Source organism: Athene noctua, chromosome 6, assembly GCF_965140245.1.
Source record: "Athene noctua chromosome 6, bAthNoc1.hap1.1, whole genome shotgun sequence".
Lineage (NCBI taxonomy): Eukaryota > Metazoa > Chordata > Aves > Strigiformes > Strigidae > Athene > Athene noctua.
Window position 1 is genome coordinate 14,336,244 of NC_134042.1, and position 12,328 is coordinate 14,348,571.

A 12,328-nucleotide genomic window follows, 5' to 3' on the forward strand; every position below is an offset into this window, starting at 1 on the left:
TACAGATAGTGTGCATGCCACTCTTAGCCACTGGGGATCAGTAAAGTACTACTCATCCTCTCAAACCTCCCTACTAAAAGATGCTTAACAGTTGCTTGTCTTTGTCCTGTTCTAGATTGTTGGAACCCTGACCCACACTCACGACCTTCCTTTACCAGTATCCTAGACCATCTCACTGCCATAGAAGAGTCTGGTTTCTTTGAAATGCCCAAAGATTCCTTCCACTCCCTGCAGGAAGACTGGAAACAAGAGATTCAAGAGATGTTTGATCAGCTCAGAGCCAAAGAAAAGGTAAATAGAGAAAAACGCTCCATTCTTGTGTTCTCTGGATTATAATTTTCCCATTTCATTATTCAAACAGGGATCATCGTTTAGTGCATACCAGAGTTAATTTTGTATGTGCTTTACTTTAGCTTGTAATAAGTCCTTAACCAAAGGCAGGTTATGATGTACACAAGGGCAGAATCGTGTGTAAAATAAATATCTGCATCCTGAGCTGCTGCTCCTTCTAATACTGTAGTGACCTTGCATTATACTCTGCAAACTGCTGTGATGAGTTATCTTCATTGTTTAATGCACCTGATAACTAGCATCTTAATTGAGAAGCCCATTTATAACTGTTAACAGTAAAAGTAGGAGGGGTAGTTTCAGCACATATGCTCTAGCAAATGTTGCAGCTTTGGTTCTGTGAGGTTTTTGTTTTCCAGGTTGTGAGCACAGCCAAATTGGATAGAATATAATAAACATGAATGCTCTGAGGGAAATGGTCCAATAACTGTTACAAATTAAGTCCATCCAGGTAGAGAGCAGGAAACAAAAATGCTAGCAGGAATAAAAGGAATTGTGACCATCAGCCTAAAGCAGTAGAAGTGAAAAAGCTGAAGTTTTCTTCAAGCATGCTTGCAAAAAGCACAGCTTGCTGCATCCATGTTAAGGTCCTTATAGAGACTGTAGAGACTGTCTTTACAGTTGGTACGAAATACTGCAGTGAAATCACTAAAGCAATAATATTTTTCTAATTTCATGGTCTCTTGCCTAAAAATAAATTTGTAATAAGCAGTCAATTTGGGCTCAGAAGTTGAGTTTATTAGGCAGAGAGAAAGGAAGACCTAGGGTAAGGGAGAGAAGTCCTGCAACAATACTTAAAACATTTTTATTCACATATTAGAGTGGCTTTAGGGAAAAATAAAATAGCTAATAGGCATTTCCCTGCTGCTGTTGTCCTCTGGCATAACTGTGTTGGAACAGTGTTTGAAAACCAGAAACTTCAACAGACAAACAGAAGACAAAGCAGTAGTAGCTAGACTGCCCCCAGGTTTTGAGTACTGTATTGCTCTGTAGCAATGTTGAAAGAGAATTTTATATCCTATTCACCTCATGATTGAAATTGTACCAAACCTCTGTGGTGATGGGACAGGTAACAATGATGTTAAAAAATATTTTAAAAACTAAACTAAAATCTCTCTGATAATTTGAAGTTTAACTTGAATTCTTCAGTTTTTACCTGCTGCAGTGGAATTAGCCAGCTGGAGATAATTATTCTGAGTGCTGAATTATTTCGTCCTTGTGGTGAGAGGAGAGGGATGCAGTGAGAAGACATTTTCAGATCTCAAGGACAATTTCAGTTGATTCATTTTGTCAACAAGGGAAAGATTGAAAAGTTTGCCTTATACATCTTTATGCCTAAGGAGCAGCCATGCTTGGTGGAAAATGATGGGAATGACCTCCTGGTGATGTTCTCTTCATTTTTACGTTCGAACTGGGTTTTTTGCTATTTTATGATGCATGAGATGGCAAGGTGATTTTTAAACAGTTTAAGTCACTAAGTTAACATAAGTACTTACTGAATAGAAAACCAAGGATTAATTCTTTCCAGTGTTATGAATAAATCTTCCAAAATGGGTTCCCATATGCATGGTGCTCTCCAGTGGCTCTTGTAACATGTTCATGTCAAATATTCAGCATATTTTCTTAGGACACTGAATTAGGATGCAGTGCTTTTTCACAGAATGGTTGAAGTCGGAGGGGCCTCTGGAATCATCTGATCCAACAACCCCCCTGCTCAACCAGGGACCCCTAGAGGCAGTTGCCCAGGACTGTGTCCAGGCAGCTTTTGCAGATCTTCAGGGAGAGACTCCACAACCTCCGTGGGCAACTTGTGTCAGTGCTCAGTAACACTCAGTACAAAAAGTGCTCAGAGGGAATCTCTTGTGTTTGCGTGTGCCCGCTGCCTCTTGTCCTGTCAGTAGGAGTCACTGAACAGAGACTGCTCCAGCCTCTTTGTACCCTTCCTTCAGGTTTTTATATACACTGATAAAATCCCTCTTTCCCACAACCCAAGCCTTCTTTGCTTGGATAGAGTCCCATCTCTCTCAGCCCTGCTTCACAGGAGAGGTGCTCTAGTCTCTTTAGTCATCTTCATGGCCCTTTGTTGGACTCTCTCCGGTATGTCCATGTCTTTCTTGTACTGGAGAGCGTGGAACTGGACATAGGATTCCAGGTGTGGCCTCACAAGTGCTGATGTCCAAATTTTAATGCTTATATGAAGGACCTTGAACGGCAAGCATAGAAGTTCTTGAGGATTGTTCTAGGTTTTTGGCTCTCAGCTGGGCCTTTAAACAGTGGCACTAGCAGTGCTGTGAGCACAAGCCATTTCTGCTGTACCTTCAGAATAGGTGACATTCGTCTTAACCCACAGGTCACAAGGTAGATTTTAATTTCTCCTTTCTTAACTCTCTGCAGGAGCTGCGCACATGGGAAGAAGAGCTGACTCGTGCTGCTGTTGAACAGAAGAATCACGAGGAGCTGCTACGAAGGCGGGAACAGGAGCTGGCAGAACGTGAGATTGATATCCTGGAAAGGGAGCTCAACATCATCATCCACCAGCTGTGTCAGGAGAAGCCTCGGGTGAAGAAACGCATGGGGAAGTTCAAGAGGAACAGGCTGAAGTTAAAAGATGGCAATCATATCAGCCTGCCTTCAGGTTGGTGACATGTTAGGCTGTGTCAGGTGAAATGGGAGGAAGAGGTGAATCCACCACTTTGGTAGCTTCTTTCTACTGGTAGGGATTAGAAAGTATTGGGTGTACTTTGGGAAAAACATGCGTCTTTGGGATCAAGAAACTAAATTTGATGTTCTTGTGGCTAGCATTTCCCAAACTTCCAGGTGTGAAGGCCAGAAGTAAATCTGAGTTGTTACATCAGTGACTTCATGGTAAAAATGTTGGTGTTGCAGTTTAACGTGTTCATACTCAAAATGATCAGTTTAACGAAGGATATACATAAAAAATGATGGCAGTTCTTGCTCTAGGAATATTTTACATAATGCTGCAGCAGAAACCATAATCTACTGGATTTCTTGGTGCGAGAATCTAAAAATTATCAGAAATTTGTTGATAACTGTGAGACTACAGCCCTACATTGCTAGTTCAGATGTGAACTCATATTAACACACAAGTGATCTTAATACCACCCCTCTGGAAGAAATGTTAAATACTGGTGACATGTCGGGAGAGCTACTGAAGAGTGAAGATAGTGATTTTCAGAAATATTGAATCATTAACATTTCTGCTGTAGATTCTGTATGGAGATTCAAATTTGTAAAAGAATAAAAGTGTGGGTTTTGTATATCACTTAAGGCTCATCATTGCCTCAAGGATGATGGTTTACACTATATTCTTTGTTTTCTGAGAGAGATTGGCCGTTCAGAAGAGCAATGATGATAAAGTGCATGTTAACTATGCCTTTCTTTAGGTCTGTAAACACCTATTGCTGGTGGTTTTGCTTAGCTTAAGAAACTGAGAGTTAAGGTGCAAGGAATTTATACAGGGATATCCTTTGGCATAAATGTCAGTCAGCACATGGGGATCTATATATGTATGTATCTCATGCATACACTAAGAAGATAAATGTTTGTATGAGCAAGCACATGTCTTTGAAGTAACTACTTGTACATTGGGGGGATAGCAATTAGCTGTAAAACTTCCATATTTACACAGATCCTGTAAATTACGCTCTTTGAAACTTAACCATAAATTATTATTTCTTTTTTCTTATATTGAAAAAAGACTTTTAACTGTGTCTTTATGCTTTTGTTTTGATTTTTTTTCTTTTGGTTAACAGATTTCCAGCATAAATTCACTGTGCAGGCTTCTCCAACAATGGATAAAAGAAAAAGCTTGATCAGTAGCTGCTCCAGCCCTCCTGCAAGTCCTACCATTATTCCCAGACTCAGGGCCATACAGTGTAAGGAGCTCAATGTAGTATTGAATTTGGGAAATGTGCAGTCTGTCAGCGCGGTAAGATGCCAAGATTCCATATCTAGGACAGGACTGTAAAAAAAAAAAAAAAGTTCCTAAGATGATTGCCTTGTGCCCTGCATGTACACATTTAGAGAGAAAAAGGGAGAGTGTGGATGATGGGGGGACAAAATCACCTTCTTTGGAGTCCAAACCTTACTTACCAAGTTACTTGAAATGTTGCTGTTTCGTTGTATAGAAAATACATTCCTTAGGTGTACAGGTTAACTTCCAAAAATACTAATTTGTGGAATAGATCTGTGAAGTGTTACTGAAATGGATTAAATTACTGTTGGAAGGAAAGAAAAATGAGTGCTCCAGTAATGAAAATAGCATTTCCATAATAAAACAGAGTTAGTCAGGCAAGCATGTATTAGAAGTATGAAAGGGATGTTAATGTGTAGTGTTTTATTGGATATCATGATACTTGTGTGTCTGGTATCAAACTGGTGGTTCTAAAAGGGAAACCAGTGATGGAATAAAGCTGTAAAGCCTATCTGTACTGATTTTGAAGGGACCTGGTGGTTAGATCTGTCGATAAACATTCAGAATTATGGGAAGGAAGCCTGAATGGATGTTTTCATTACTATTCCTGTTCTGGCCTATGTTTTATTCTTTCTGTTTCTGTGTAATCAGTTCTTTAATTTGTGTATCTGTTTGGTTTTTTTTCCCATTTTCCATTTTTCTTCCCACTTGTGAAGTGACTCCTGCTGAAAGCAGCAAAACATGGGGACGGAGCTCAGTCCTTCCCAAGGAGGAAGGAGAGGAAGAAGAGAAGCGAGGCCAGAAGAAAAAGGGACGCACTTGGGGACCGAGCTCACTTTGTCACAAGGAGCTAGGTGCAGGAGAAGATGGGTAAGAGGGTGCCTGGAACCAGTCTGGTTTCCAGGTTCTAAAGCTGGTTATGAGCTGGCTCACAGGAGATTTGCCTGTCCTTTTGCAAACACATTTCTGCTTCCAAACTTATTTGCTGTACCAGAGATGTTAGAGATTCAGAGCAGCTTACAAAACTGCAATGCATTCAGCCCCTTGCTAGAGGTCCAGCACTGACTGATGCTTTCACTGTCTGCTATTACCTTATGTGTATCTGTATGCAGTAGAACTTCTTAGCTGTGCAGAACTGTTTCTCTAGTAGCTTTTCTATATTTTCAGGCTCAGCTTTCTGTAGTGTCATATCACAGCTAGAACTGCTTCTCAGCTGTGCTATTTCTTGTCTTAAATGGTTTTATTTAAAAAACATCTACGAGGGCCAGGCGAATATCTTCTCTTTAGGCTTTTGAAAGGGGCACATACCTTGAGTACATCCTGAAAGCAATTTTTGCGGATACAGGTTGTACCTCTATATCTATAGATTCTTGTTCTGTGTCTTCTTTTTGTGTGTGTGTGTGAATTATTTATACCAAGACACTAATGGATCATTGCCAAAATGCTGCTTTAAACATAGGAGTATTTTGGCCTTCTGAGCGGTTTGAATGCCTTGCAATTTTTAGTGGCGTTTGAAGCTTTTTCCCGTGCTAAACTGACAGTTTGACTTGCCATATTTTTTAGCTGGGAAAATAACTGGTTATATTTTATTTTTAATACTCTGTGCTCAGGTGTGAAATTCCTGGAAGATAGAAGTTGACATAATGCATCGCTATTGCAGTCCTCTAGAAGAGGGCCTGGATCTAAGTGTTCTAATGATGTTATAATATGTTCTCCCTCGAAGGTACTCTTGACATGTTAACAGGGCAATGTAGAGGAAGCTTCTTCGACTGCTGCCTGTGCTTTATCTATTCTATAGATGATGTAGAACATTCTACAGAACTAAAACAGATGTCGTACTTTACAATTGTTAATTATATTAAAGGTCAGGAGATAACTGAAGCTGGTAGAAAAACACTTTTACCTTGAAAGTGCTTAGAATTCTGGGAATAAAGCTCTTTGGTTTTCTGTTCATTGCTGTACAGTCTGAAGCACTGAATTGCTTTTGGGCACAGACAGCCAGAAAGGAGTTGCTTGCTAACCATGATTGTTCTCAAAACTATCCTGCTCTTTCTACAAATGAGATGTGCTATAGTATTCATCACCTTTTCCAGGGAGATGCAATACAGCTATGGCATTTTGCAGAGTATCTGAAACATGATAGTTTTGCTGAGAGGGCTGTATGGTTAACGTACAATGAACTACTGCTTCTTGTTGAGATCATGCCAGGATGCAGACTTGAATTTAAAGGGAGCAGAGTTGCACTAAATGTTAATGACTCAAAAGATAAGAGTGCTTGCTGGTTTTAGTATTGTTTTAATTCTAATTTTAGAGGGTAGGATGATAAAAATTGGGGTAAAGTGAAGAGCTAAACTTGGGATAGAAAAGTCCAGTTCAAGTCTTCTCCTTGACACTGTTCTGGTAGCAGCAATGTTGCTATTCCAGCTGCTTGCACAACTCTGTGATCGAGGGAACTTGAATCTTCATCTTTTTTAATCAGTTTCCATGTGTTCTACACAGGAGGTAATTCCGAATTTGTGCAAGAATTACATTGTGGGAATAGCAGTGAAATTCTCTAGCATGAGTAAACTGACCTATAATTAACATCAAGTAAAGGCAGTCATGAAAAAATTATACAGCGATTATTCACCCTTCTGCATTTATCTCTGAGCATAAGGACTATGCACAGCAGCAGAAGGTTGCTGTGCTGAATTGCAGAGACTGGATGAAGTTTTATGTTGGACTAGTGGTGTGACAGTTCAGTTGTGATATTCTCAAGGACATATGGTGAAGTCTTAGTTGTCTTTAAACTTGTCATTGATTAGTCTCAGACTGTTACTATATAGCATGGGCGATCTTTACCCTGTCTTAAGTTTTCACACTGGTGGTGTTAATGATTTTATAGAAGGTGATGCTGGATGGGGGGTAGTCACAGTTCTTCAGTAGTTATCTCTTAAAACCTTGCAAGCTAAATAGGGGTGAGCCTGGGAACAGATATTTCTTGTTCATGACAGTATTGTATTAATGCCTCAACATGGTGTTACAGAATGGTATTGACACCAGAGATGCGGTCTTACAGTTGCAGGGAAGTTTTTTACAGTTTGCTGAGCAAATAAGCCACGTCACCTTATCACTTCTAAAGACAGGTGCTTTTGACTTCCCAAAAGAAAAAGGCAACAGAGAAGTAACTCAACCATAATACAACAAACAGAGTAATAGCCTTCCTGTTATTTGATCTAAATAGATTACAAGTAAGAGGTCTTCAGGTTCCTGAATTGTCATGATGGTGACTGAAATAGAGACAGTTTTGCTGCTAGGGCTTTCAAACTATTCTAGTTCCTTGGAGCAGTAACAGATAATACTACTGTAATAGGAACGTACTCTAAATCAGCATGTTTTGAATTATTTTCAAATGCATGCTACTGGCTAATAGAGAGGATGTGCAGCTATCCTCTGCACAGGTCTTTGGGATCTGCTTGCAATTTGGGGGAGCAAAAAGTAAAAGGGAAGGATGAAGATTTTATAACCTTGAGGCAAATGTAGCAGGCCTTTAAATTATTCTAGTAGCTATTAATCTTTCTGTTCAGATTGAGCTGTACTTTGTCAGTAATGGCAAATCTTCAGTCTGTTTTTTGCAAGGGAAGCTTGCTTTAAGAAGTCATAAGGCAGCAAACTAAGGTGATGTGTCCTGCTGTACAATAACGGGCAATTCCCAAGACCCTTTAGGTAACTGTGACTGTAAAGTGAAAGCTAAACTGAAGATTACTGCTGCCTATCACTTATCACTTTGCTGGCTCTGCATATAGAGAACAGAGTGTGTGTTCTCCCAGCTCCCTGGAAATCACCCCTTCTTTGTCTACCCATATTGTAAGAGCTTTGATATTTACTTTTGAATGTGATCACACTGCTAACACGGGTTGTTTTCACTCACCACCTTTCCTTTAATATGCTGCTCTATTTATAGTATTTATCCTAAGTATGCTTGTTGGACACATGGATAATTTAGATAAAATATACGTTATTTGGTGGGTTGTGTTACATAGCTGATTATAGTATGGAGTAAATCAGAACAGACCCACACACTGAATTGCATCTCTGTCATAAAACCATGTGGTTGTCTCTTTTGACAAGTAGGATTCAGCACTGTGCTGTCTGGATTCACATTCATAGCAGGGTACTGCATGTGCCTGAGTGGTTAATGGGGGGGAAATGATGGACTTCTGAGAAAGTTGAGAACTGCACATTACACTCTTAGTGTAATGCCTATAGCACAGTCATCAACCAACTGAACATGTGCTGAATCAAGTTTAGACCTTGTGACCTTGCTATAGCAATATAGTTTGGTGACAAGTAGGGCATCCCTGTTAGGTTGAAAAGAGAGGAAAAATACATACCACAGTGAAAAAACCTGATACGATATTGAAATCCTGCAATGAAAGCCATCTTAGAAATGCAGAGTGATTCTGCTGGAAAATAAGAATTATGAGAGATAACTTCTATATACTCATATCCACCTTTCTCTGTAAGGGAAGGATTGTAATTAATTATGCATCTTATCAAAGAACAATGCAAGTTAGTAAGGTTGCTGGAAGAGGTCTCCTAAGTTTTCCGTTCTTTTTGTAACAAGTCAATGCTTTTCTGTGTCCAGTTGAGATCATTCAGAGAATCCACAGATCTTTTGACTCCTTTCATTCAATCCCTGTCTATCCTATGTGATTTTTAGCTTTTCACCAGCACTAGGATGTGTTTCATGCTGGAATTTGGAGAAAGGCACCGGAAATCTTCCAGTTCAGACTTCACTGATAACTGAACAATAAAACATTACTGAGTATTGATACGTCAGAAAGTTGTGCTGCTTACTAAAGTTGTTTCTGATGTTATAAAAGCACCGCAGGGAATAAATAGGATGATGGTAGTGAACATCTATGAACAGGAGCTACTAATAAGCTCATGTGCCTTGGTGACACTTTTAAATGCAGGCGATGTCAAAGTAGAGATTTGGTTTGAGGTTTCTCACTTGTTTGGTTTTGTGGGGTTTGGGGGTTTTTGTCTGTCAGTAAAAGAAACAATGACATTTATGGTTTTAGTTACCTCTTTTTCATAATGTAAAACTTACGCTTTTAACTGCAGTGTTTTCTTTAGAGGAGAAATATTGGGGTTTAGAATATAGAGGCATAATTTTGCTCTTAGAATGTCTTTAGCATATTATTGTCCCAGTGAGTGATCTTTGACCTTCGTTGTTTGTTTGTATTTCACATGGAAATGTTTTTGGAGATATTTTTCCCTTCCTCCTGCTGAGCACCCTGTTTTTTACCTGCCATGGTACATTTGCTTTGGTTTAAAAAGAAAATGTTTCATCTGATTTTTTTAGTGGTGTTTTCTATTATTCTAGAATCACAGCTGTTGGTTATCAGCCGAGGTCTTTTAACTACCATGGTGTAACAAATGAGGGAGTGAGTTTTTGACCTTTTTTGTATTTTAAGGTGCTGTGAGGATATTGCAAAATGTCTTGCTTTGGGAGGACTTCCAATCTGTGTAGTTAAGATGCATACATGCGTACCCTAAGTAAAACGATAGAGAATATGGAAGGGGGGAATAAAAATTAGTTGTGAACATGGTACATTTTCTCCCATTTTTCTACTATTTCAGTCTGAAAGCTCTGGTAGAAGGATACAAACAGTGGTCATCCAGTGCACCAAACCTTGGGAAGATCCAGAGAACTGCACCTGCTTTTCCAGGATTCACCAGCTTAGCAGAGATGGGTAAAGGAATTCCCTGGAAATTAATATTCTTAACTCCACTGCTACTCACATTTGAATGAACCTCTTCTTACCTGACCTTCACCTGGTACCTTACAGCAATGTTTTCATTTTGGTGGTATCCATTTTTCTTTTATTATTTGTGGTGAAGGAACTACTTTCTCCTGGATTTTCTTTTTGTTCACCTCTATGCTTGTGCTTATCTGTCAAGCTAACAAGCTTCTCTTAATTCCCCTCTAGCTCCATGCTACCTCTCAGCTCCTTTCCTGTTAATGATGGTTACACCTGTACTTGCAAGGAGAGATGCATATAATATTCCTACCTTTTGCTTCTCGCTCCCAAACATATAAATTTACTCTAGAAGTAACTGAAGTGTAGACTGGTTCTGAAATGCTGTTCTGCAATTGATCCCAAATAGACTGTGTCACTAATTTTTTCCACTTTGATAGTGTTTCCAGTCACTTGTGTCAGCCTATCTGCTTTTGGAGACAATAGCTTGTGAGTATTTGGCAATTGGTGAATGATGCTTGCCATATGGACAGTTGCAGCATCTGAGGAGAAGCTTATTTTTATGTGTGTTTGTAAGACAGTGAAATTTGCCAGTGACAATGTTACATCCATGCAAAGTCTGTTTTAATTTGCTTTCCAGATGATGAAGACAGTGAATGTCTTAATGGAGAGGGCAAAGTGAACCCTTCACCTGGGCACAATCAGTCATACCTCTGCATCCCATTTCAGAAGAACGAGGACTGGGATGGCCCTTCTAGTGATGCCAATGACGAGTCCACCCCTGTGAACTCTGCTACTAGTACCCCGCAGCTGACACCCACCAACAGCCTCAAACGTAGTGGCTCCCACCACAAGCGATGTGAGGTTGCATTGCTTGGCTGTGGAGCAGTTCTGGCTGCTGCAGGCCTGGGTTTTGATCTGTTAGAAGCAGGGAAGTGTCAGCTGCTGATTGAGGAGGAGCCAGAGGCACCCAAGGAAGAGAAGAAGAAGCGTGACAGCATTTTCCAGAGAGCTGGACGCCCACGCAGGAGCACTAGTCCACCTTCCCGAAAGATCTTCAAGAAAGATGATCCCATGTTGTTGCTAGGCGAGCCATCCACATCCCTCACCCTTCTTTCCCTGTCTTCCATTTCCGAATGTAATTCCACCCGGTCCCTGCTGCGCTCAGACAGTGATGAGATTGTGGTGTATGAAATGCCTGTCAGCCCAGTGACAGTCAAGGCTCCCTTGCCAGCCATTACCAACCCACTAGTCAATGTCCAGATCGAGAGGTTCAAACAAGACCCCAACCAGTCCCTGACTCCCACACACGTGACGCTCTCTTCCCACACCCAGCAAAGCGGGCACAGGCGCACACCTTCTGATGGGGCCATCAAAGGGAGTGGACTAGTTGTGAATGGGTGCCCAACCAGTGGATGCCCTTCCAGTAGCTGTTTAACTGGAGCACTGGGAGCAGGTAGGTTTTCAGCCATCTTCCTTTTTCTCTTCAGAATAAAGACCCAAACAATACAATTACCTGTTAGGAAGTAAATATGTTGCTTATACAGCATCCATTGTGATGGCCAGCCCACAAGAAGATCTATCTTGACACAAATAATGAACAGAATAATGCAGTAACGGTCTCTGTTCCAGAATATCTGCGCTGGGGAACTCTCTCTGCTCCCCTGTGCTGTGAGGCAGACCATAGTATTGCTTCTTAGACAAAGATGGTACCAAAGTACAAGTATTTCGCATTTTTAGTGGTTCCTTGGGGCTTCCACTGCTTTTATAGACTTGTTTATTGTTGTTAAATTTCAAAGTAAATTCTAATCTTAAGGAAGTGAAAACTGGATCTCTAAACAGTTTGAGGCTGTGCCACTGTTGCTGTTATTCCTTTGCAAGCAAGAGGGATCCTCCTGGATAGGAAGTGTTCTCGTTGTTGCAGTCTTTAGGAGTGGCTGTGACTTGATAACTTAAATGCTTTACTGCTTTCTTGCCCTAGTAATTCAGAGGGGGGAAAAAAAAGGACTAGAATAATAAATTAAAATGTGATTCAATCAGACTTTTCCCAATGGTAAAACAAAATGTGAGGTTGTCTGTTGAATGGCAGTCTGCAGTAAAATGTGGGTTAATGCAGCTGAGAATACTCACTGAAATGGTATTCATGAAAATTTAAAAGTTATGTTGTGTTTATAAAAAAGGCAAAACAAAAAAACCAATCACCATCCCCCACCCTTAAACGAAAACAAACCAGGAAACATCCACAGTAGGTAGTGTTAAATGGCTCTTCCAGGAAGTTGGTCCTGCTCGCTGCAGATGA

At 40.3% G+C, this 12,328-nt stretch overlaps 1 protein-coding gene across 1 annotated transcript in view; it reads left to right on the forward strand.

The window, feature by feature from the left end:
* Positions 1–12,328, forward strand: part of MAP3K9 (mitogen-activated protein kinase kinase kinase 9) — a 63,292-nt gene that overhangs the window by 39,641 nt on the left and 11,323 nt on the right. The window contains exons 5-11 of the mRNA XM_074909164.1: positions 116–291; positions 2,743–2,983; positions 4,122–4,297; positions 4,554–4,617; positions 4,999–5,152; positions 9,911–10,023; positions 10,670–11,485. Coding sequence (XP_074765265.1) covers positions 116–291; positions 2,743–2,983; positions 4,122–4,297; positions 4,554–4,617; positions 4,999–5,152; positions 9,911–10,023; positions 10,670–11,485 — 1,740 coding nt within the window. The remainder of the gene's footprint in view (positions 1–115; positions 292–2,742; positions 2,984–4,121; positions 4,298–4,553; positions 4,618–4,998; positions 5,153–9,910; positions 10,024–10,669; positions 11,486–12,328) is intronic.